Source organism: Chelonoidis abingdonii, chromosome 1, assembly GCF_003597395.2.
Source record: "Chelonoidis abingdonii isolate Lonesome George chromosome 1, CheloAbing_2.0, whole genome shotgun sequence".
Lineage (NCBI taxonomy): Eukaryota > Metazoa > Chordata > Testudines > Testudinidae > Chelonoidis > Chelonoidis abingdonii.
Window position 1 is genome coordinate 94,652,767 of NC_133769.1, and position 25,900 is coordinate 94,678,666.

A 25,900-nucleotide genomic window follows, 5' to 3' on the forward strand; every position below is an offset into this window, starting at 1 on the left:
TGCGTACCTTGGTTCCCATACCAGCCACTGGTATGGTGGCATGAGGCCACAGAAGGGGAAAGGACCACAAGGCCCAGCACTGGAGCCAGACATCAGATATAAGGACTGGACTTTTATTTTGTTGAACTGTATGTCACCTTGGAATGGGTGGACTTAAATCATGACCTGGCTGCAGGATCATCACAGCAGAGGCTGACCTCCAGAGGATCTGTCGGCAGGGGGTGCCAGACAGGGTGAGAGCTGCCATACCTGACCACAAGGAGCAACTAGAGCGGTGAGTTGACCCCTTCACAGTGATCTGCCTAAACTGCCCATGTTCTTTGGCAGTGTGTACAAGGTAAGTGATTGTGATGATGCATACACCATTGCTGACTGGATCAGCACAATACTTGTATACTGTCTGCAAGGGATTTTCAAAAGCGCTCAGTGCTGGTCTAACTCTTTCCCCCACTGATGTCAATGGTAAAATTCCCAATGACTTCAGTGGGAGCAGGACTAGGCCAATGCTGAATGCTTTAGAACATCCTCCATCTGGCATTAAGTCATGATCACCCAGAACCTAGAACAAGCATCCCCCTAGGGAGACAGGGGAGAGGGAGAAAAGGGGACATCACAGGCATACTCCTACATGTCTAAAGTCTTCTGATGAATCTATTTGCTTAGGAATTAGCATCTCATCTTCCAGATTCTGGGAGAGCCTCAAGACACTGATCGAATTTCTGCAGCAACTCCTTTGAAATCCAAAGGATTCTGTATAGTTAGGGCCCGACCAAATTCACCATAGATGCCAACTTCCCCTCTACCCAGCTCTGAAGGCAGCACCACAGAAGTAAGGCTGGCATGGCATGGTATTGCTACTCTTACTTTTGCACTGCTGCTGGCAAGGCACTGTCTTCAGAGCTGGGTGCCCGGCTAACAGCTGCTGCTCTCAAGCCACCCAGATCTGAAAGCAGCACAGAAGCAAGTGCAGCAATACTGTGACCCCCCCCTTAAAATAACTTTGTGACCTTCCTGTAACTCCCTTTTGGTTCAGGACCCCCAAATTGAGAAACGCTGGTCTCTCCCGTGAAAACTGTATAACATAGGCTAAAACCACACAAAGGACCAGATTTCACAGAGAAGACCAGATTTCATGGTCCCTGACACGTTTTTCATAGCCGTGAATTTGGTAGGGCTCTAGTTATGAAAGCTTGTGCACTCTTGTCTGAGAGTCAAGCTTTTTTAACATAATCTCAATTCTGGCTGTAGATGTTCAGACTCACCCCTGCAGCACCTCCTGCTGGTGACTCCTGGGAATTAGCTCTTTTTCCAGCCAGAAGCACCCTCTGCAGGCCAGTGATCCACTTGTCCTCTTGGCCCCCATGTCCCTCCCTGGACCCAGTGCCCTGTTGTCTGGGGTGCTTCCCCCTGGCAGTAACCATTCAGTCTTAGGGTCTCCCCTCCCTAGGGAACCCCCAACCCACTATCCCCACCTTGCCTCAGTATCAGGCTACTGCCAGTCATCATCTAGCCCCATACTGCAGTCTGCCCCAGGGTATCAGCCTACTTATCACTGGCAAGGTGGGTTTGGACCTGCTGCCTTGGCCTACCCCTGGGCTGCCCTCTGCAACCCCCAGTACCCATTGACCTTGTGCTAGGCCGCAGCCTGGGGCTTTCCAGGCTGGAATTCCTCAGCCTTTCCCTAGCCCTGCTTCACTCAGGTACGCTATCTCTAGCTCCCTGCAGCCAGGCCCATCTCCCTCTACAAACAGAGAGGGACTTCGGGCTCCCAGCCTCTTATAGGGGCCAGCTGGGCCTGACTGGAGCATGGCCACAGCTGAGCGACTTTCCCCAATCAGCCCAGGCTTCTTGCCCCAGCTACAGCCATCTTCTGGGCTGTTTTAAGCCCTTCAAGGCAGGAGCAGGGGACCACCCTGCTACACTGGCCTACAACTTTCTGGTCAACCTCTTCCTGACCCTGGCTAAAATAGCCATCTACACGACCAGGGAGAGGAGGTTGGCCGATGGAGACTCCGGTGACTGTGGGGCTTGTTTCCAATCCTTGGTCCGTTCACGTATCCGGGCGGAGTTCCTCTGGGCGGTGTCCACTGGCTCCCTTGACGCCTTCAAGGAGCAGTGGGCGCTGTCCAGGGTTCTCTGCTCGGTGTCCCCATCAGGCTCCCTTCTTATGACCCTTTGACCACACTCCTGTCCCTGTTCTTTTATTAGTTGTCCCCCGTAATCAGTGGGCTTCTGTGGTCCTGTGGGTCCTCCCCTTAGGCTGGGGGGGAATCCTTTAGCAGTGGGCGGGCTCTGCCCGCCCACTTCCCGGAAGCCCAATAGATACAGGCCTACAACTTTCTGGTCAACCTCTTCCTGACCCTGGCTAAAATGGCCATCTACACGACCAGGGAGAGGAGGTTGGCTGATGGAGACTCCGGTGACTGTGGGGCTTGTTTCCGATCCTTGGTCCGTTCACGTATCCGGGCAGAGTTCCTCTGGGCCGCGTCCACTGGCTCCCTTGACGCCTTTGAGGAGCAGTTGGCGCTGTCCGGGGTTCTCTGCTCGGTGTCCCTGTCAGGCTCCCTTCTTATGACCCTTTGACCTCACTCCTGTCCCTGTTCTTTTATTAGTTGTCCCCCGAAATCAGTGGGGTTCTGAGGTCCTGTAGATCCTCCCCTTAGGTTGGGGGGGGATCGTTTAGCATTGGGTGGGCTTCTGCCCGCCCAGTTCCCAGAATCCAATAGGTACACTGGCCTACAACCTTCTGGTCAGCCTCCTCCTGGTCCTGGCTAAAATGGCCATCTACACAACCAGGGAGTGGAGGTTGGGCGATGGAGACCCCTGTGACTGTGGGGCTTGTTTCCGATCCTCTGTCCGTTCACGCATCCGGGCAGAGTTCCTCTGGGCAGCGTCCACTGGCTCCCTTGATGCCTTCAAGGAGCAGTGGGCTCTGTCCAGGGTTCTCTGCTCGGTGTCCCCGTCAGGCTCCTTTCTTATGACCCTTTGACTGCACTCCTGTCCCTGTTATTTTATTAGTTGTCCCCCAAAATCAGTTGGGTTTTTGAGGTCCTGTGGATTCTCCCGTTAGGCTGGGGGGGGATCCTTTAGCAGTGGGCGGGCTTCTGCCCACCCACTTCCCGGAAACCCAATAGGTACACTGGCCTACAAAGAAGTCTCTCTCCATTATTCTGAATGGATACTGTCCTTATTCTCTTTCACTCTCTGGCCTCCCCTGCAATAAAGGCCCAAAGCAAATTCTACAGAAAAAAGAAAAAGGTGTGTGTGTGTGTGTGGGCTTTACTATTTTAAATGTTTCTGCTTTGCAGTTCACCACCCCCAACCTGCCCACTTCCTTGCAGTTCTTAGGCAAAGTTTAAAAGGTCAGTTACTGAAGTCCTTGTTTTCACTGTGTGAAATGCATTAGACATTTTGGGACAGATCCTTAGCTGTTCTAAATTACTGTAGCTCTATTGAAGTTCATGGAGCTACACTGTTTTATACCAGCTGATGATCTGGATCTTGGTAATGATACTTCCAATACAAATTCTAATATGAATCACAAACAGCTCTGCCATAATACTGTCACACATACTCTAAAATGAAAGACTAGTTTTTTAAAAAGAAATCCAGGGCTTCAAAGGGTTTTTTTTTTTAAAAGTTACCTTTGAAAATAAAGGTGAAAGCTTTAGTGACCTCCCAGTTTTTTATTCACAGTATTCTTGCCACTTTGAACACCCAAGAATTATTTGCCCACAAACTAATTAAGAATGCAATCTTCCAATCTGAGTGTGCATTCTAAAATCATTCCCAACCCAACCAGCATTCAAGAAGATAGAGTTGCAAATTAGTTTTAGAGAACACTTCTCTGATCTGCACTGAAAATTTGTTTGTTACATCATCTATACCGAACATCCACTAATGTTAATGGAAGCTTAGTATGCTGAATACAGGGCTGGCTCCAGGGTTTTCGCCACCCCAAGTGGCAAAAAAAAAAAAGAAGCCACGATCGGCACCTGCTCCACCGCACCGCTTTCTTCTTCTGTGGCAATTCGGCGGCCAGTCCTTCCCTCTGAGAGGGACCAAGGGACCCGCCGCCGAATTGCCGCCAAAGACCCTGACATTCCACCCCTTCCCCTTGGCCGCCCCAAGCACCTGCTTGCTGAGCTGGTGCCTGGAGCCGGCCCTGGCAGAATAGGTAAGCAGAGACCTTTGTCTTTAAATATCTTCTATGTCTTTGACTTTAAATTACCCTATCCTTCCCTTCTCCCCCTAGAATCACTTAGAGAGCTTCAACACTCTTACTCTTTGCTTGTAGTGCTTAGCCCATTCTTGGGCTCCCATGTACAGCCCATCCAGCTGTGCAATAACATAGCCAGCATGCCTCCAGAAGGGGTCATCCTTATTATTTTTGATTTGTTGTCTGGTCCATTGATCCTGTTTCCTGCAAAGGAAAAAAATTGGTTTTACAGAGCACTCTTGATATTCCATGCATCCTACAAAGAACAATACTTTACATTGTAATTAACTAAATAATAGAGTGAATTAACCATAGGCAAATGTAGCTGTGATAATGATGCTCAGCAATAGCTGTCTCCTCCCCTCCACTTCCCAGACAGAGCTTAGAACATAAAACACAATGTTTTGTTAAAACAGGCCAGACCAAATTCTGGCCCCTGCTCCGGCCCCTTTACCCAAGTCTAGTAAGCATACAGGAGTATAAAATGACTGCAACTGAATTCCCCGGTGCTGTGCAGGGTAGGGCTGACATAAATGGTGTATGATGCTCCAATTCCCCCACCCCCATAGGCTCAGGAACAGTGTGCATTCTGGGAACATTTAGGGGCATGGTCATAGCTCTCAGGGCTACAGGTTTTCTGTACTGTGTAGCAGTCTATAGGCAGCCCAGCAAAGGTTGCTATAAAGCAGATCAGTTCCCACAGCAATCCATAATCTGGGCCATGCAATAGTGGTATAAAGCCACTTTCACACACCCCCCCCACCTCCCTGGGCTACACCTGCAGTGCTGAGATGCAGCATGGAACTTCACCTGGAATCTTTGCCAGGGCATAGTGATTTCCTGCTATTCTTTTCATTGAGGAAAGAGGGCTGGGGGTTAAAGGGGTAGTAAGGAAGCATTGGGATCCTTAACTTCTCCTTGAACCGGCCAAAAAAGAAAAAACGCCTTTAATGTAGTACCTTATGAGAGGGATCACTACTTATATGTGCAGCAATAACAGCATGAGCCACAAGCACAAGTCCTAGTGTGGGGTCCAGAACTACTGAAAGCATGCTACCCGTGGAGCCATCGCTTCCTAGCATCAAGATGTGCAAAAGGCACTGTCATAACTATAAAGGGAAGGGAACAGCCTTTATAGTTATACTAGTTATAGTATAACAATACTATAAAATCCGTCCTGGCCAGAGACACCAAAATCCTTTTACTTGTAAAGGGTTAAGAAGCTCAGGTAATCTGGCTGACACTTGACCCAAAGGACCAATAAGGGGACAAGGTACTTTCAAATCTTTGGGGGGGGGAGGCTTTTGTTTATGCTCTTTGTTTTGGGGGTTGTTCGCTCTTGGGACTAAGAGGGACCAGACATCAATCCATGCTCTCCAAATCTTTCTGAACCAGTCTCTCATATTTCAAACTTGTAAGTAACTGCCAGGCAAGGCGCGTTAGTTTTATCTTTGTTTTCTCAACTTGTAAATGTTCCTTTTTGCTACAAGGATTTACCTCTGTTTGCTGTAACTTTGAATCTAAGGCTAGCAGGGGTTCCTCTGGGCTCTATGAATCTGATTACTCTGTAAAGTTATTTTCCATCTTGATTTTACACATGATTTTTACCTTTCTTTCTTTAATTAAAAGTCTTCTTTTTAAGAACCTGATTGATTTTTCCTTGTTTTAAGATCCAAGGGGGGTTGGATCTGCACTCACCAGGAATTGGTGGGGGGAAAGGAGGGGGAAAAGTTAATTTTTCCTTGTTTTAAGATCCAAGAGTCTTTGGATCAGTGTTCACCAGGGAATTGGTGGAGGAGTCTCTTAAGGCTACCCAGGGAAGAGTTATAGTATTTGGGAGGGAGATATTCTAGGGGCGAAGGTAGACAAGAGTTTCCCAAATAACTCTTAAATGATTTGGGTGGTGGCAGAAAAATCAGATCTAAACTGGTAATTAAGCTTAGAGGTTCTCATGCAGGTCCCCACATCTGCACCCTAGAGTTCAGAGTGGGGAAGGAACCTTGACATGGTGGCAGAGCGTGCGACCCGTGAAGCCATCGCTTCCCAGCATCAAGATGGGCAAAAGAAATACTTTACAGAAATGGCTGAGGTTTTGCAGAAATATTTGTAGTCAAAGAAAGAAAATAGAAAATATATCAACACATGAACCTAAGGAAATAAATAAGGTAGGCCAAATGCTGAGCCTCCCAATCTAGGGCCTGGTTCTCTTCCCATGTTCACCGGTTTTAGACTACTGTAACTCCATTGACTTGAACAAAGTCATTCCTGATTCTCACAGGTGTGAGAGATTCCAGCACTTGGTAACTAACATACAATGTGCTTGACCTTATAGAATATACACTACACAAAATGTCTACAGTGGGAAATATATATGGAAAAATTACAGGTGCCAAAAGATAGTCCAATGTGGTATTCAATACACAAGCTTGTCCATAAAGTTATTGAATACAGTAAGCTTGTGAGTTAGTTGGCATTAATTAAACCTGTTTGCAGTGCTAGTGCAAATGCCTCTTTGAAGAAACAGAATGGGGAACAGGACATATTCCCTTCTCAATATATGTTTGCACTTCTTATTCTTGTTAGGTACATAATCATAACAGAAGGAGCCAATACTTCCTTTTTAGCAAACAAACAAGATCAACAAACTCTGCTGAAAGACCTGAGGATTCCATCATTCTTATTTCTAAGCCATGAACTCAAGAATCACATTTCTAGTAACTCAGTACATACCCAATAAACTCCTGAACTCTGCTTAGAACGGTGGGATTCTTAATTAGTTGCGGATACAGGTTTGAAGTATGGTCATACATACGCCTGAAAGAATAAGTGTCAAAAGTTATTATCTGCCATTTTCCCTTCATTTCTTTCAATTCTGGCTTCATGAATAGTAACAGATAAGCAGCAGAGTTTACAAGTCAGCTGTTTCTTTATCACTCTATTACCTTTGCATCTCTGGTGCAAGACAAACCATGAGGCATGTAATAAGAAACTTTTCAGAGTATAAATGGCATAGCTCACCACCCACTCAAACTGTCTTACAATGGAAAAAGATGAGAGAGTGAGATTAAAGTATACCTATAATGAAATTTCTGTTTTCAAGCGTGCTTTAGGTCAATAGCATTTTGGATGTCCTAGCACATTAATTGAAAGTATGACACAAATGGGTTACTGGAAGATGATCCCATTTGGGATCAAGAAAGCAATCAGGTGGATGCTGATTTGATAGCTTGTGAAAAACTCAACTGACATCTAACAGTGTTTTACTTACCAGTTAACCAAGTGTTTCTTCCTCAATGGATTAGCTAAATAGCTCTGCAAAAAATGTATATTTAGAGAGGGAAGAAAGGGCCCTGCACACTTCCAGAGCACCGAAGACTCTCTCTGGCTGTACTGTTTTGAGGAAGAGGAATGGATGGGAATTGCCAAGAGCTTTGCTGGGATCCAGAGTGAGCAGAACTAAGCCACTCATCCCTGTAGGGAGCTCCTGCCTAGCATTGAGAGCAATACATCAGAGCCAAGTACGTAACCTGGGTTGTATATGATCATGCTGAGATCTTGTCACAAGGCCAGACTTCTTTCTGTTAAAGCCTGCGACAATCCTAGGTCATTTCACCAAGAGGGCAACCCTCATTGGGAGGAATAGGTTTGCAAGATCTGCAAGCCTTATTTCCAGTTCCTCTCTGAGGTGAAATGCATTCCTGTGCAGAGAGCCTATGCACCACTTATGTCTCTCGTAAGCAGAAAACTTTCATCTCAGCTCTGCTCCCATTGTACCACTCAGGCGGCACAAAGCAGAGACTCACCATGACTCCTCTTCTGGGGATTCCCCCAGCAGGCAGAGAACTAGCAGAGTGGGCCCCTACATAGTCCTCCCCCTCAGTCCCCAGCAGAGAAGGCATGCTGGGGACAGGGAAGGGGAATGGCCAGAGTGCAATACACTCCAGTTGGCAGATGGTCCCTTGGGGATGATAGCCAGATAAGCAAGTTAGAGAAGCTCCCAGGTTGCTCTAATAAATACTTGGGCCAGGGCAGGTAATCAAGGAGTTGTAACCAGCCCCCTGACAGACCCCTCTATCTGCCACACCCAGTGAATGTCCAGCAACATAGGGCAGACTTTACACTAGTGGCATCTCTAGGCTGCTCACTGACCAAACCAGTGCAGAATCAGGGACTTGTAGCTTCTTGAGAGGCCCTGCCTCCTTGCACAAATCAGAGACACACAAGGGAGGAAGGAGTTCAGGGACTCAAGTGATTTTTTTCATTTGCCTTCTGATATTTGATGAAACATCTAAGTCTTTCATGCTTTATAATGGTGTCATACTGAAGCAGTAATCAGCTCATTAGATTAAGTTAAAGCTTTTCTATTCTACCTAGGACAAAATGTAAGGCAATCATGAAACTGCACTGAGAATCTCAAGGTACACTCCAAAGGAGAATTTCAATTTACCTCTTGAAATCAAGAGGAGCATCACTGATGGGATGCCGGCTCGGTGAGAACGTACCAGAGAGACGTTTAACCACTGATATTTGAAGTTTAAAGTTTGTTCTCTGGGGCCTATCATGTTCCATTGAAATAAAGGAGAAAATAAACTACTTTCCCTCTCCCTGCCTCCTCATAATACCAGGTAAGGCACAGTTTTTGGGCCCAATGCTAAAAAAAAATTGTCCTCATTTTAATCAGTGTCCAGGGCACTAAATGAACACAGGAATAGCCAAATTATTTCCTTTTAAGAGTGGAGGGGTGTGGGGGGGAGAGGAAGGATGAAGTACTGATTCTCCTTTATTTGTAAGTCATTTTGTTTATAACAAGTTTAACAAGTTAAGAAAAAGCAAAGCAGGACACATACAGTAAAGGATAAGATATAGTAGAAGAGCATCAGCACCTCTAAGTTTATTTCATCAAAAAAAATTTTCATAGTTTTCTGAAACACAGAACCTCCCTATGTGCTCCTGAGTGAAATAGAGCATGCCAGTCTATTTAGATTATTTTGTTGTAGCCTGATGCCTGACAGCTGAGCAGTTGTTGATGATGCAAGTAAAGCTTTCGGCATCTTGGAACAGACTGTTATGCTTTCCACTTGCTGTTATCAGAAGAGGAGAGCCTTTAAAAGAGGCAGTTAAGCTGCTTGGTCACAGCTGTGTGCAAAAGGAGAGAACAAGGGCATAAAGAGACTTACTTATCTCTTATGGGAGAAAATTCAGAACAGACCCTCCGAATGCACAGAGATGAATGTGGCAGGCAGTTAGATGGGGAAGAAACTATAGCTTGAGATGCCCCCATTTGTGTTCAGATTTCAACATGGAAGACTCATGCACATGTCCCAAGGGAGAACAACTGCCTTATATTAACTGGGGTTCATCCAGCACTTGAGCAAGGAAAGGAAGGGAAGATGTACGTAACCCTCCTTAAGAGCTAATTTTAAAGAATGACTAATTCATCATTTGTGATCTACTTGGGGCAAATGTGAGACAGGACTCCTGGCTTGCATTCCAATTGCTGGATTTTAGAAAAGTTACTTAAGCTCTGTGGTTCAATTCCTTATCAGTAAAATAGGTTTAATACTCATCTCTCTCTCCAAGCTATTGTGAGACTCTTTATTAAAAAACAAACTAACTTTGAAATCTTTGGATGAAAGGTGATAAGTGTTAATATTATATTTAACTTATATGCATCAAAATAGAGAGAGAGAAAAGCTGGCAGAATCATGCACTGAAATGAGGTATTTACGGAGTACTTTTCAAGTTAGCTTACTTACGGAGCTGTGAGATAGCCCTCCAAAAAGCCAGCTGCATACATGAGGTGTTCATTGCCTATGGACTGACTCCCATAGCCTGCTCTGATCTCCAGAATCCCCCACCCTGTTGATTGTATGGTGTCATTGTAAAAGCCATAGGCATCTCCATTCTTGTCCAATACGTCTTTGACCTGGATTGTTTTCTCAGTTTTCATCCAATATACAGTTGCATAGCGGATTTCTGCAAACAAAAACCAAGGAGGAGAAAGTTAGAATGTTGTATTACATGTCTCCAGCAATAAGAAGTGTGGGAACTCATTCCACTGAGATACCCTATCCCTCGTGGAGAACTAAATGGATCAGACAGTTGGTAGTGAAGTTTATGCAGCCAACCAATTCTAGGTCACTAGTTTCAATCTATAAATTAATGACCTAGAATAATTATCATCAGATGCCTGTTTGCTGACTTAAGTAACAGACAACTGGACAGACTGGTTGGCTCACCATATCTGACACCTCTGCTCACAATCTTAAAGGGGGGGAAAAATGAAAAGCTGCAAAAACCAGACTACCTACTCAGGCCTAGAGATGGCCTTTGAGGAACAGAGCTAAGGCCAGGCTCATTGGCAGGGCAGAGTTGGGAAGAAGCAGCTAATGCTATATCACTTGCAGGAAACTATGTCCATAATCTTTTCAACGCATAGCATCAGCCACAGTTGAGTCCTGATATAGAAAAAAAGATGCTTCCATACCTGACTCAGAAGAAATCCTACAATAAGAGATATTGAAAGCAATCTACAAACAGTTGATGACGAACCCATTCAACCCCGTTTCCACTCCTCAACCACCATCCCATATCCCTGCCCCCTGATCACCACCCTGAACTCCCCTGCCCTCTATCCAACCCCCCCTGCTCCTTGCCCATTACCATGCTGCCTGGAGAACTGATGGCTGGCGGCCCTACGACTGTGCCGCCCAGCTGGAGCTGGGCCACGCTGCCACTGCCACAGCCACCATGCAGCACAGAGACCGGGTCAGGCCGAGTTCTGCAGCTGCACTGCCCCAGATGCTCACAGCCCCACCACCCAGGGCATTATGCCGGCGGCAGAGCGAGCGAGCCAATCCTGTGGGCGAGGATGAACAGCAGGGGAGGGGCCGGGGGCTAGCCTCCTGAACCAGGAGCTCGGGGACCGGGCAGGATGGTCCTGTGGGCCACATCTGGCCCACGGGCCGTTGTTTGCCCACACCTGGACTGGACTATTCTAAATCGCTGGATCAGAGGTTGAAGGTGGAGGCAGCACAGAAACTCAACTGTACAGAATACAGGAAAAGATGCCAAGAGCACATCACAGTGTTGTTCCATGATCTGTCCCTATTCACTTATTCTACCAATTCAAAATACTGGTCTTCATCTGGCATTTTCAAAAAGTGCTCAGAGTTCCCCTAACTCTGCTCTGGTAGGAAGTCAATGGCAAAAGACCAATGCCGAATACTTTTGAAAATTCCAGCCTTCATCTTTCAGCCCTCAGTGACATGGGACCTGATAACTTCAAGTCTCCATTCACAACCCATCAAGACACCTGCACAGTACTGCAAACGCCAAAAGTTCAAAAATCAGGACTCAGAACCCACAAAATTATGAGGTTGTCTCATAAATTGTAAGGGTTTTTTATTATTATTTTATTTTAATAATTACTGAGCTGTGTTCTAACTTCCCCTGTCCACCTCCAATATGTGTGTCAATTCACATTGCCAATTTACAGTGAGAAATACAATTCTGGCCATCACAAGTAATTTTATGTCCCAGCCCCCACATCAACATTGCACTCTCAATCCTAAAACAACTTATTTTGGGACAAATCTCCAGTCCTCATACTTATCCCATTTACACATCAACTCCACAAACCCAGCCACACAGCAATTCTGCACACCTCTTGCCTTGCTACCCCATATGTGCCCCTCACTCCCAGCACACCTCTGCTCCTCCTGTATAGGTTCTTCATCCCCATCTAGACCAAGATGGAGGAAAAGCTCCAGCGGGAGAGAGAGAGAGGCACATGCGCACACACCTGGGAGTGGGTCAGCTCCAGTGGATCTTCACAAACACCCCCTTGCAGGCCTTGGGAGAGGGCAACTCCAAGAGGGCCACCTTCTCCTCCATCCCAGGCCTGGTATGGGAGCATTACAGAAGAGGAAAGGGGAGGATAGAGGAACAGAGAGAAGACTGACCCATTTTTCACAAGAAGGGAGGGAGCAGTATACTCTGAGCTGCTGGGTAATTTTTGTTCTCTCCTTCCCTTTCTCTCTTGAGTAAATAGTATTGGCTGCTCTCTTCCCCTCCTCCAAAACCTTCTTGGCTCCTGAGGAGAGAAGTGTTTTGCAAGTCTTCTACCGCAGCTGTCATTAAGTGACTGTACAAACAAACTCCCCAGGAGATGAGGACATGGGGGAAGGCAATTTATCAGAGAGGGTTTTCTCCAGACAGCCTGAAAAAAAATCACTTGAAGGATGAGCCTCTCATCTCATGGGTAAGACTGGCTCCAGCAAGGTCCAAATTTGTGTTACTTATGATACATATGGGAGAGTGGGAAACACTGCCTGCATTCCTCTAGGTCAATACAGCTAATGGTGCCAAGGACAAAACTTGCAAGAGCTACAGACAAGGCATTTTTGGTCAAAGGCTACTTACCATGGAACCTTATTCTAGAAGAGATAAGACTAAGCCCAAGGCTGAATTTTCAGAACAAAATACATGACTCACCTTTGTGCAAAAGGTTTCCGGCAAGAACTGAAGACAAGGGAAAACAGAGGAGAGAAAAATAAAAGAAACACACTAAGAAACCTGCCAAGCAGAGAGCTGAATGCAGCATGGACATCCCTGAGAATCTCACCGTATTTAGCATTCATACTATGACTAGCACCGTAAAAATAACTAAGATATGAGTATCAGCACAATATCTAATGCTTTGAAAAGGCAGTAGGTAATGGCATTCATGATTGGATACCTAGCTTGATTTCAAATAAATTGCACCCATTTTGCTCAGTGCCTTAAAATATCCTGTTAAGAAGTAATTTTTTTCCATCATAAGCAATGAAGTTTTTCAATTAAAAAAAATATTTTCTGAGTTGCTAAGCTCTTGCTCAAGCACTTCTGACACTGTGATAACTCAGTTGCTTTAAGGCAGTTTTCATTATTTTTACTTCACCGTTTATTACTTTAAAAGGTTGTAACTTTACAATCAGAAACACTTTCTTGGCCAGTCTAGTGTTCAGGGAGACAGAGCAGTAACCGTTTCTCATCATGTCAGTGTTCATAATGCTCAGCTACATAAGCGATACAGCTTTCTTGAATCAAAATTTAAAGTCCATCTCTGGTTATTATTTGCCAGTGAAATAAATTTCTCTTTTTCCAGACTCACTGTTACAGGAGTTCTGTGCATATCAGGTACTTTGGGTGTAACACACAAACAAAATGCAAATATGTATATTTGGGAAGGGAACCACTCCAGTACTCCCTCTCAAATGGCAGTTGGGGTAAATGTTTTAAAAGGTGTTGCTTGACCAGTGTGGATGGAGGCTAAACAGAGGGTGGTTTGAGACATGAAAGGCTTGACATTTGTTCAAGCACATATTGCAGAGAAAAAAGTTTAAATCTCCTTAGTTTTCATCTGGTAATACATAATGTATCTGTACTGTCCATTGTCAGGTGAGACTCACAGGGGCTGAACGACCATGAAAACAAGAGCTGGTTTCATCAGGCTGGTAAGCGGGTAGTGCTGAAAAGAATTACAAACAATCCCTGCAAGCCAGGGTGAATTTGATTTAATTTGATTAAATCAAATTGGTTTAAATCATGATTTAAATAATTAGTCAGGAAGACTCAGTTTAATCATGGATTTCTACATAAAAGTGCATTCCTGTTGGTTGTTATAAACTCAATACATATTCTTCACAACTCAGAGATAGATGTAGGGTTTCATTTTTAGAAGGTACACACTATACATTTTAAAGTGATTTATTTTGAAAACTTTTCAGATTAGTTTTACAGTTATATCAGAAAATGAATGATTAGTTATTTCATTTACCGAAGGTAACTGAAGCAGATATTTATGAAGTCATTGGGAAGTGAATTATCTCCAGTTCAACAGGTTAATCATTAATATTTGGAGGATTTTCTTGCCATGCTGTATTAGGAGGAGAACATCACCAGACAGACATTTAAGCTGTTTTATTTAACTAAAACAACGTTATGTATTTTGGATGTTTTTCTTTAACAGCTGCGACAAACCCAGGCCAGTAGGGTAAAAACAAGCATATGAATTTTGATTTTAGTTAAACATTCAAGTTTTTTTAAAAATCAGGTTTGTTTTTGTTAAAATTGTTTTTAACTAAAAAATAGTTTTTAATATTAAAAAAAAAAAAATTAAATCGACTGTATCAGCCAGGTCAACATGAGAAACTTAAAATATTGGCTTCTGCAGCTAACTCAGTTGTCTTCACCTTCATTTTCCTGTTTGTTCATAATCTGGAAAAGAAAAACAAGCTTTCCTGCTTTTTCAGGTCCCAAACAAATTTCTCAATTTGGAATGAATTAGTCCAAAAGGAAGAAAATATTCTTTCTACCAGCCGGCAGAAGAAGCTACTGCTGTTAAAAGTGAGATTATCACTTCACACTGTCTCTGAATCAAGAGCTTAAGTGACTTCCACCAGTTTAACTGGTGTGACTTTCTTTAAAAATACGTTCATACAACCCGCCGGTATCGTTCTTGAATCTTCACCCTTAGCTCGATTTCTTAGTTGCATTATGGAGTGTAGATTGCGATGTCCATGTCATAGCCAACTCTCTCTCAGCAGTTAAGGTTTGAACTCCAGCTCGGCGAGTAGTTGAGAAATTTGCAAAAATGAGCTGGAGATAGTGCTTGATCCCGCACTTTTTTCGAGAATGCTTGTAATGATTCTAACTCAATCTAAGTTCGACCTTCAGCCATGCTATTCTATAGCTGAAGTTGCATATTTTAAAATCGATGATTCCCCTCACTCCCCCAGTGTAGACCCAGGGCTTTCTTTAAAACACATCATCAGCAAATAATTTCTTGAATATTTCGCCCTTAGCTCTGAAGTTTATTATAGTTGGAATTATGGAGGGATGATTGCTGGATGTGTCCAATGTCATAGCCAGCCAGGGCTGGCTTTAGGAACTGCGGGGGCCCGATTTGAATACCCGGCAGTGGTTTCAGCTCTTCTGACACTTCAGCGGTGAGGGGTCCTTCCACTTGCTCCGGACCCAGTGCCCCCGTTCCTGAAGATGGACTGCCACCAGGTTGTAAAAAAAAAAATTAAAAATTAAAACTCGTGCATTTCATTCAATACAATTCTGGGGAATTGGGGAAATGCAATTTAAAGCTGACCATGTAGCCATTCCTCTTCTTTCAACACATAAAGGTTTGACCTTGTACTGGATATTGAGAATATTTGCAGAAAATAAACTGAGAAAGTGCTTATCCTTTCGTTTGTTATTTTAAAGCTTCGTAATTTAATTCTGTCGTTGCATAATTTCTCTTAAGATTCACTCATTCCTTCCCAAATTTCAACAGCGTCAGCAATAAAACATCTATTTCCGTGCATTTTGTTCACGACTACAGAAATAGGCTTCAGGGTACTCAGCATGTGTTCAAGATTTCTCTTAAGCCCAATTTCAGAACTTTGGCTGTGACAGTGCCATCGCCATCTGGTTAACATTTGTAATTTTTTTCACAGTTTGTTCAAAACTGTCATCAGATTAGGGCCAGTTCTTGATATAGTACTCAAAACAGTCCACTACTGAATTCCATCGCACGTCTTGTGGGAGAGTTAGCTTGGTTCCTCCCACTTTTTTCAGAGCAGTTTGCTGCTGCAAAGTAGTTGTTATGGAAGTATTTTGCAATTTCAAACATTAGCCTTTATTTCTGGAACAACTGAAGTCTTTGGCTAGGAAGTGCATCAAATGAGCACTGCAAACCATATGTTATTAGTTTGGGACTCTCTTCTAAATTTCTTCTTCTTGGATACATTTTGCAGCATTTGTCTGTGACAAAGCTGCAGTACTAGACATTTGAATTTTTTTCACAGTTTGTTATAGCTTTTACTGCTGCTACTTGTAAGTATTCTGCTGTGTGTGCATTTCCTGATGTATCAATTGTTTCTGTAAGGAAGACATTCCCTTCTTCTGTTGTCACACAAGCACATACAACAGGAATCATTGTGGACATTGCTCCACCCATCAAGACTCAGGTTAACAATTTCACCCTCTAGACCTTTTGCACACTGCTCAATTTCTCTTTCATACACTTTATCCAGCAATTTGCCTGCAACATCTGCTCTGTTGGGTGAACTGTATCCTGGTCTTAATGACTGAACCATGTTAATGAGTGTGGGTTCTCAATCATATGGAAAGGAGAGTTTGTTGCATAAACAAACTGGGCAATTTTTTTCATCAATTACCTCTTTTTGTAATCTGCTGGTTCTTATCACAAACTTATCTATGGTTGTTTCTGGATGATGGAGATTTTTTTTCTTTTGCTACAGGTGATATACTGTGGCTATGTGACATACATGATGTGACTGAAACATTATCATTGGCAGATAACTCTGAAACTATAGAAAATGATGGTGATCTTGAAGGTGGATAGTCTTCAGAATCCTGTATGTTGAGGATGGATTCTCCTAAACAAAATAAGTCAATGCAGTTATTTAATTATTATTACCATACTGCTCATTTAGTATTACTCATTGCATTCACTGACACTCAGTACTACTTTAAAGGTGAAATTGTAAAAGGAAGATCTGCCTATTTCAGCTATTTATTTTTTATCACAACTGCATCTAAAATGATAGTACCATAGAGTAACAACTATATTTTTTGCTCAAACATGAGAATTCAAGAATAGTCCAAGAAGGAAGACAGGCAGTCCTTAAAAAGAAGAAGTATGAAATAAAAAAGTTTACCAACCTGAAGATCCTGCATGTTCAGACATGTTCCTTTCATCATCTTCAATGCAGCTTCCTCCTGAGAAGGAACACTTCTCATGATGTTGTTTCATTCGGGGCAACCAGGCCTTGCATTTCTTTGTTGCACTGTTTGCATTTTGCACACATGCCTGTCTTACCCCACAGGTAGAGGAACTTCATTAAAATATTCCCAAACTGGGTCTCTTTTACGGCCTGCTGCCATTATAGGTTTTCCCTTCTAGTGAGAGAATGGCATGATAGATCTCAAATCAGTGAAGGTTACATTCAGAAAGACCTCTAGACTTCTGGAATATTCTGCTCAAGCAGTTTCACTTTTGTTTCTACTGCTTGGCCCTCCCTTCTCAATTTATCTCCAGACTTTTTCTCCTTGTCCAGATCTATTCCGCCCCCAACAATCTTCTGTTCATTGAACTTTTTGAAACTTTGCACTTTTAGAGAGAGGTAAGAGATTGACTCTGTGTACACAAATTTGCGGAGGGACAATAGGATTGAGGTCTGTTATTTCTCATCTCTATTATTTATTTTAAAACATTTTTGCTGTTAACAAGCATGTTACCTCTGGAGACACAAATCCAGTTTGTGAACTGCAAAACTAAGGATCACTGATGGTATCTTCTAGTCTGAGAACTAAGCCCTATCGGGTAAATAGATAATTAACCTAAATAATCTATACAGAAGCCCCTGGAACCTCATAAAATTGGGTCCCTAATCCATGAACTATTGGAACTCATTTACAAAACTTTTCTTAAACATTACATGAATATATTGTCTTATACTACAGAATTAGAATTTATAATCCCTATTCCACGATGAGATATCTTTGAGCTTTAATCTTAATTAAAAAATATCTTTAGATAGGCTCTTTCCTCAAAAAAGCATTTTATCAAAAAAATCCAATTTAAATTAAAAAAATTCGAGTTTTTTTGTTTGATTTTTTAAAAAAACGCATTGACTTTTATCCACTCTGCTGCAAGCTGAGTTCACAAAAACTGACCACTTAGTAGTGAAGGGTAAGGAATGGGGAGAGAACAAGATTTAATAAACAGCTGTACAAGCCAGATTCTCCTGAAAACAGATGGTACAACAGGTCCAATACAGAGCAGCACTAGCATCTCCATTACTAAGGTAGAAGCTAGCTTCCAATTAGAAGTCTGAATTCTAGCCTGCTCCCCAAGGCACACCTTACTCAAAAAAGCTAATACCCTGAATGTCACAACCCAGAACCATTTTTACCCAGCAATGAGAAATTTCTTAGGACTGTTCTGACTAATCATATCTCCAAAATTACTTGGCCTACAAACTCCAAATATATATATATTTTGTTGGCCTTGCTGAAGAGTAGAATCTTTCAATTTGGGTTTTTCGTTTTGTTTCGTTTTTTGAGGGATGGAGAAGAGGAAGAGTTGGTGGATAACTTGTAAAGATTTATAATATAAAGAGCTTATGTGACGGGGTCAGTGCTTCAGTAGGTAGGACAAGCATTAACTAGGAGCGTATAAGAACAGGGATACAAAGAGGAGGAAGTGGAAAACTGGAAGGAGAGGACAGCAGTACTCTATTCCTCCTTAACCTAGTGAATAAATGGGAAGCAACCAAGAACAACTAGAGAAGTTAATTATTATTCTTACACTGAAGGATTAATTTAGTAATTAGAGGATTTGCATGTTGCAAGATGTTCTCTTCCTTGAAGCAAACCAACTGTTTGCTGTTTTGCCTTTAAAAAAAAAAAAATCAACACTTTGAAGTAAAACCTGATCCTGACTCCCAATCAGTTAGACTTAGGTAGAGAAACAGTCTGTGCAGAGGTGCTTCAAAATGGCAAGATGCATTATTTTGCTTTACGCTCTCCCTTCTTGTAATCCATGGCTCAGTTCTGGGCCACAATGGTACAGAGCTGTCTTTGAAGCTATTACAGTAGGCTTTCAATTTATTTTTAAATGTTTGTAAGTATAATCTGACCTGCTGCTGTCTGCATGGGTGCATGGATAAGGTTGAGGGCAAGAGACCAGGGGAAAGCATGAAAGGGTAGGATTTGTAAAAGCCATGGAGAGCTGTACTCCCTGGTCTCAAAATGCGGGCAAGGGGCAATGAGGGAGGAAAGAGGCTTTGTGAAGAACTGCTTTGAACTACAGATGAAAAGAGCTAATTAACTGTTCAATCTTATTATTAAGGGGAGAAGGTATGCATGTATGTGTAGGCATGTGTGTAGACTCTGGGAGCACAAAAGGGGAGCATCAAAAGTAGGTATGGAATGGGGAAAGCTGGAGGTTTTTAAAAACTAGACACTAACATTTTCTAAATATAAAAATCTTTAAAGTACATAAAGTTTTTGGTGCGAATAGAAGACTCTCCCCCTCTGTCATCCACTACTCTCACACCCCAAGCAGGTTTAATTCTCTTCCTCCATCCCCAACTCACGCCTCTCCTTCTATGACTTACTACAATCTGCAGAAGGGGAGACAAGCTTTGATATGCTCACAAGAACTGCCAGAAAAGTGCTCTCCACTCACAGGCCTTATTAGCCAACCCAATTTAAACTCTTGCTGTTTGTTTTCTTTCAATTCATTTTTTTAAATGAAGTAAATGCCCTACAAAAATCTCCATTCAATACAAAGTTAAGTTTGTTTCAGCAGAATCCGGCTAACTTCCAAAAACAATATTATTCTTCTCAAAAAACCCAAACACTACTACAAGAGTCTGAAAAAGTACATTTAAGGGATCCACCCAGTCCTTCTTAACTCACTCCACCTGACTTGCAGCCAACCTATTCAGCTTTAGCTCTACCCTGTAACACTTGTAAACACATGAAACTAGCAAGGTCTGAATGCACTTACATAAATTTACATCACAATATAATCCAAACTTTTTGAACAAATAGACCATTCCAATTTTTCTATACTACTAGCATTTTACTCTGTAAGCAAACACACAGAACTAACACATCGTGATGGACCTTGCAATTATAGTTCTTCTGAACCTTTGTCACATTAATAAACCTTCTATCAAAATCAATAACATACACAGGACTTGAGAAAACTTGTCAGGGCAACCTGGAATCTTTCCCAGGTGAATAATATTAACTTCTACAGTGTTTTAAAAATAAATAAATAATTAAAATGTCTACACATGGTATTTGAAAAGATAAATAGGAACCAAGTGTAAGTGATGCAAACAGTTTCAGTGCCACAGCTGCTGATACACAGTGCCACTGTCTTGTCAGTGTCCACTGCAGTCCACAGGATTCTGAATTACAACAGTGAAATTGATAATAATTGGGTCAGTTTCTGTTCTGCTGCTGCTTGGAAGGTCTGCGTAGCAATCAGAGGCAAACATTGGAGCTATTCACTGAGGATGAGTCAAAAAAAAAACCAAAACCCTGTGGACAGGGTAGTTTGTGGCGACACCTCCTACCGCACCCTACAGCAGCCACGGCACTATGGGGGTGGGAAGGCAAATGAAACAAGAATATGCCTCCTCCCTTCCAGTAGTCATTGAGGGTTAGGAGGGGACTTCAAATTTAGCAAATACATACTGGCTGGAGGCTGATATGAAAGACTGCTTTCCCCAAGGAAAGATCCAGAGACAGCACTCTAGTATTAATCCTAGCACCCTCCTCTTCCCCCAAAGCTAAATGGTGTTTGCCTTTCATCTGATGATACCCTAAACAGTGGAAGCCATTACCCATCTTTGAATAAGTCTTTGTCTGGTAGGTAGTGGTCCTCTGTTATCAGTTGCTGGTAAAATTCCCAAGCCCTGTGTCTGCATGTGTGGCTAGATATGAGAGTCAGAATGAGAGAGGGGGAGAGATTAATGCGATATGCTAAAAATGAGATGCTCTTTTATTTGATGGTGTAGAAAAAAGAAAAGATATACAATGCATGATAGACAGTGGCGCACACAATGAAGAGAAATAAGGAGAGAACAGACTGAGGGAGAATGAAGGAAAAGAGGAGACACACACTGCTGTCCAGAAAAAAAATCACAATCTACTATAAGAAATAAAAGTAAGTAGGGAGAAAAGCCAAGAAAGCAGGTCGAACAATATTCAGTAAATGTTATTTGACAAATGTAATTAATGTTCATCAAATAAGTTAAAGACTTTTTTCTCCCCCGCATTCAACCAGCTCCACAGCTACCCAAATACCATTTGGCACATCTCATAATACCAGTAAAATTCTTCAAGTGTTTCTTAATTACTACTTTTTTTCTTGCTGCTCAGCCAGTCGTAGGTTAGATTTACATATTTTAAAAAGCTTATTAACGGATGGACCTTATCTTAAAATTAGACATACTAAACAATGGATTTATTCCTTAAAACTGCAGGAGATGCAACTTTGGGGGGGGTGATAACACCAGTATTTTTTGCCCAAGTTAGCAGGCTTAGTCCTCAGTGTAGTAAGTAGGTGTTGGATGTATTCTTCAAGTGCTTTGAATATACTAAATAGCACATTTTAATTACAAAAAGTATCCACAATTAAGTTTGATGGACAGTATAAATTAGGTGGGGTAATGCAAAGGATTAATTGTACAACACCATACCTACCATTTCCGTGAAAATAATTTCTGCACAACTTGGCAACCACAAATGCAGAACTTGTACATATTTGTACCTCTTTCATTTTCAGCCCACAAACACATTGCTCAATGGTTAGATGTCAAGCTTAATATTTCAATTCAACCACAGTGAGGAACTTATGGTGTTTTTCCATTTTTGTGTTTGTATTTTGATACTGCTTTTACTATCTGCCTAATAAGATTTCAGAAGCCCCTCCCCAAAAATAGGAAGTTTACACTCTTTCAAAAGTACATTTAAGATTGAAATATGTATCAAATGTTAAATCTCTAGTACTTGTTTATAGAGTTCCTTATACTGTACATATATTAGAGAAGAAACCTAATCCTTTCCAAATTAAGAAACAAATCTAAGGCCAATACCTTCTGTTTTATTTGGATATACACTACTTGGGTTTTCCTTCTTTCAGTAGCAGACTTAATTACTGGCCCAAACTCTTGTTTATTCCCCCAGACTATCATGTCAAAGCAAGATATCTCATCTCACCACTTGATATGTGCAAATGGTGGGAAGGTGTGAGGGGGGGGAAACATTCAAACCTTACGTGAATTATGTATTGCATTTTGAATCTTTCATGCATGATTTTCACAAACATACATACAAGCATAAACTGCGGAGCTAGGGGCACCAGGGTCCCAGCCTCACCACTTTTTTGGCCAGGCCAAACCTAAGTGGTACTACAACCCCATGCACCAGGTCTCAAGGCCACTCACTCAAATTTTGAGGGGTTGGGCATAGGGGTTCATGGGCCAGGGGAATCAGGCTCTTGGGGTATGGGGGAATGCCTAAGAGGTCCACATACACTTTAAATGGCTTCCGCAGCCCCTGCATACCAGTTAAGTTTTGTTTGTACAAAAGTTTGTCAAAAACAGTTATGTCACCCAAAAAAGGGAAGAAAAACAATACCAGCTGATTTAAGTGACATAGCTAATCAGAAATCTTAAATCACTAATTTCAAATACAGAGTAGTCAATTGAATACTCCCTAGAAACAGCACTCAAATTGTGGAGTGAAATTTATCAAACTACTTCAACCCATATTGAATAGCGAACCAATTAATAAAAAAATGTTCTATTTAGACAAGTCTCTTAAAAAAGAAAAGAGCCTATATTTACTGTTCAAACAACAATCTGACCAGCTCTACTAGCTACTTGGTAATCCTGTAGTCACTGCCTACACAGCAATACAAAGCTGTTGAAGCAGTCAGATATTGGCTATAACACTTTCACCATATCTCAGGTTTCTTTTTGAGTTTCCTTACCTTTCCATTGACTGCTGAATCACACAAATGTAATAATGCATTTTCTTTTAAATATAGGTCTTTGAGATAAGGTAGGACAGCTTCACCTCTCTTCCCATCGCCACTCCTCCCACAAAATTGGACTCTCATCCATTTCATAGCAAAAGTGTCTTGATTTTTTTTTTACTGTTCTATGGCAAGAAAGTAACTAATTTAGGACAATTCTGGAAAATGTGTGGTAAACCCAGATTCCTGTGAACCCCAGCAACAGCTGGGAGAAGATCAGGTAGGAGTTCCTGCCTCCTACCCTGATATATTTCTATTGTTCCCATGCTGGGGGAGATGTCAGACTACTTCTTGCAAATTTGAACTCTGGATAGTATTTTGTATACAATGGCTATTTGGCTTAACTTCCTCCTTCTCTCCTCACTATCCCTCCACAGCCATAGCCTCCCTTTCACTGTCCTCCACGTTATTCTCCATCAGTCTCTCCTTCCCTTCTTTTACAGTCTTTCCTTTTAGTTTCTCTTTCCTCCTTCCTTCCAGTTGCTGAGTAATATCCCTACTGTTCTCATCACTATGTTTCATATTTCCATTGAGCTTAATAGGACTGTTCACACTTCTCAGGACTATTTTTTCTAGCTGCATACAATTAGACCCCAACAGCATTCATTCATATCTGCAAGGTTTCTCAAATAAAATAGGTGGGAAATTAATTTTTAAAATAGAAGCTCCAGTTCTACAGAAAATTGAGGGGCCACCAAAAATGTACATATCAGTTAAATCCAACCCTTGGCTTTGAAGTGTGGTGACAATAGAATAAACTGGAGGCAGAAAAATCAAAGCAATCCATGAAGAAGTTTGAAAGTGCTACAGCACCTTTAGATATTAAATTAACCTAATTTTAACTTTACAACTTTTGCTACAAATATCTTATGCAGATATAAAATGACAAGCAGCTCTGTGCAGGATCTCTTCTCTCCTTTGTAATATAGACAAGGAACTTCTTAAAAATAACCTGATATTTTCCCACCGATCACAGTAAAAGCAACAAGCAGGAGGCAATAAGTTAATATACAGACACAAAGCACCAGATTTGTAATATATGTGGCACTTCTGAGGCTAAAAGGACAATATTTATTATACACTCACAAATCAGAACTTTAAAATTAATTAAAGTTACAAATTGTAACACTGTATCATATTCGTTACTATAATATTCCCTGCCTACAAACACTATCCTCCACTGGGTATGATAGCTATACACAAGGAAATATGGGCATCTAAATAAACCTTTTTGTACTGACTTCCCTCCTGACTGCAGGGCATGACCTGCTCTGGAAGCAGTGCTGCCTCTTTTCTTACTACCACTTAGCTATCATTGGTTCCTACCAGAACTGAAGGGCTTAACCAAGGGGAAGTTTGTTTTAAATCCCTTTATAATGTGTGCTGGCTGCCTCAAACATTCCTGTCCTGGCCAGACCCTGTACTTCATGCCAATTCAACTCCACTGATACTTCCGGGCAGCAAGGGTCATAACTATCGGCTCACTAGGGAATGGGCCTGGTGCACAACACAATCACTGAATTGGCACCTGCTTCCACTTTGAAGGGTTTATTATGGAAAATAATTAGAGTAACTCCGCAAGCAGCAAGAAGGTTTGTAGCTATGGTCAGGTCAGCGACAGGCACAACCAGCTCCGGCTGCCTTTCTCGTACAACGTGACTCGCTGCGAAGATCCAGAGGGACGAGCTCAGCCAGGCAGAGCCATGGAACTGATCAGCCCTTTGCCCGGCGAGACCGCGCTGCGCTCAGGGTGCGGAGGGGGAGCCCTGCGGGGGTCTGTCTGTCACGGCGCTGGGAAGCCACCCTGGGTGCCTGGCACAGACTCCAAGCCAGGGAATCCCCGCCCGACAGGCTGTGGGGGCTGCAGTGTCTGTCTGGCCCCCAGACGGCCCCGTGCCTGTCTCTCTGTCCATCCCCCTGGGGGTTGTGTCTCGTCTCTCTCGCTCTCTGTCCCCTGCCCGAGGGGGTCGGTCTGTCAGTCCCCCGGGGCAGCGCCAGTGTCTGTCGCCAGGGGGACGAGCTCTGTCCGTCCGTCTGCCGCTCTCACCTGCTCGGGCCGCCGCCCACAAGAGGATGAGCCCCCAGCAGCAACCTGCGTGGCGGAGTCGGGCCATGCTGCTCCCCGCGTGTCCCGGCCGGGCGGCTGCGGGACTTGGGGAAGCTCGGGACAGCTCAGGGCATGTCCCGCCGCTGCCCCCGCCTCCTCCCGGTCCGGCTCACGCCCAGTCCACTGAGCCCTGTGCTGGGGGTGGGGAGGCGGCTACAGAGTACAGACTCCCCAGGCCGCGTCTGCCCGGGGGCCGCCCTCCCGCCCGGGCTGTGCCTTGGTCGCGGGGCTTAGCCAGGGGGACACGGCGTGGCCGTAGTGGGGGCGGGCGGTAGCAGCACCTGGACGCTCCTGAGCCCGCGTCGCCAGCATTTCCCGCCAAACACCGGGGTGGGCAGGCGCTGCCGCCTCCCTGGCTCGCTGCCCTCGTGCCCCGCAGAACCCACCCACACAAACTCCTCAGCGCGGCAAGAGCCATAGGGATGCGCCACGCACCAGCCCCTGCCCACAGACATGTCTCTGTACCTAGGTGCTGGTGCGGTCCTCAGCCCTGACGCTCAGCAAGGGACTTAGCCTCACGGGGGAGAGGGGGGGGCGGAACTACTCCTATTTTAGAGGTGGGAGCTGGGTACAGGGTGAATCGACTTGCCCAAGGGCACAGGGGAAGTTTCTGACCTGCGAAATGACCCAAGATTACCTGTCTTTAGTTTTCCCCCTCCACTCATGCTCTATTGTCTACACCATCTGGGGTCTGGTGCCCCTCTTGGGGGGGGGCATGAGCAGGTTTCAGGGGGTCCAATCAAAATAAACCAGAGGCATCGGACTTGCTGGAGCCCAGGGCAAAAAGCCAAAGCCTGAGCCCTGCGGTGCACGGCTGATGCCACAGTCTGAGCAAGTATCAGAGGGGTAGCCATGTTAGTCTGGATCTGTAAAAGCAGCAGAGAATCCTGTGGCACCTTATAGACTAACAGACGTTTTGGAGCGTGAGCTTTCGTGGGTGAATACCCACTTC

At 43.5% G+C, this 25,900-nt stretch overlaps 1 protein-coding gene across 1 annotated transcript in view; it reads right to left on the reverse strand.

The window, feature by feature from the left end:
- Positions 1 to 25,260, reverse strand: part of PLBD1 (phospholipase B domain containing 1) — a 50,679-nt gene extending 25,419 nt beyond the window's left edge. Inside the window, 7 exon segments of the mRNA XM_075067701.1 lie at positions 4,285 to 4,423; positions 6,950 to 7,033; positions 9,976 to 10,195; positions 24,889 to 25,053; positions 25,056 to 25,094; positions 25,097 to 25,166; positions 25,168 to 25,260. Coding sequence (XP_074923802.1) covers positions 4,285 to 4,423; positions 6,950 to 7,033; positions 9,976 to 10,195; positions 24,889 to 25,053; positions 25,056 to 25,094; positions 25,097 to 25,166; positions 25,168 to 25,260 — 810 coding nt within the window.
- Positions 25,261 to 25,900: the final 640 nt, after the last annotated feature.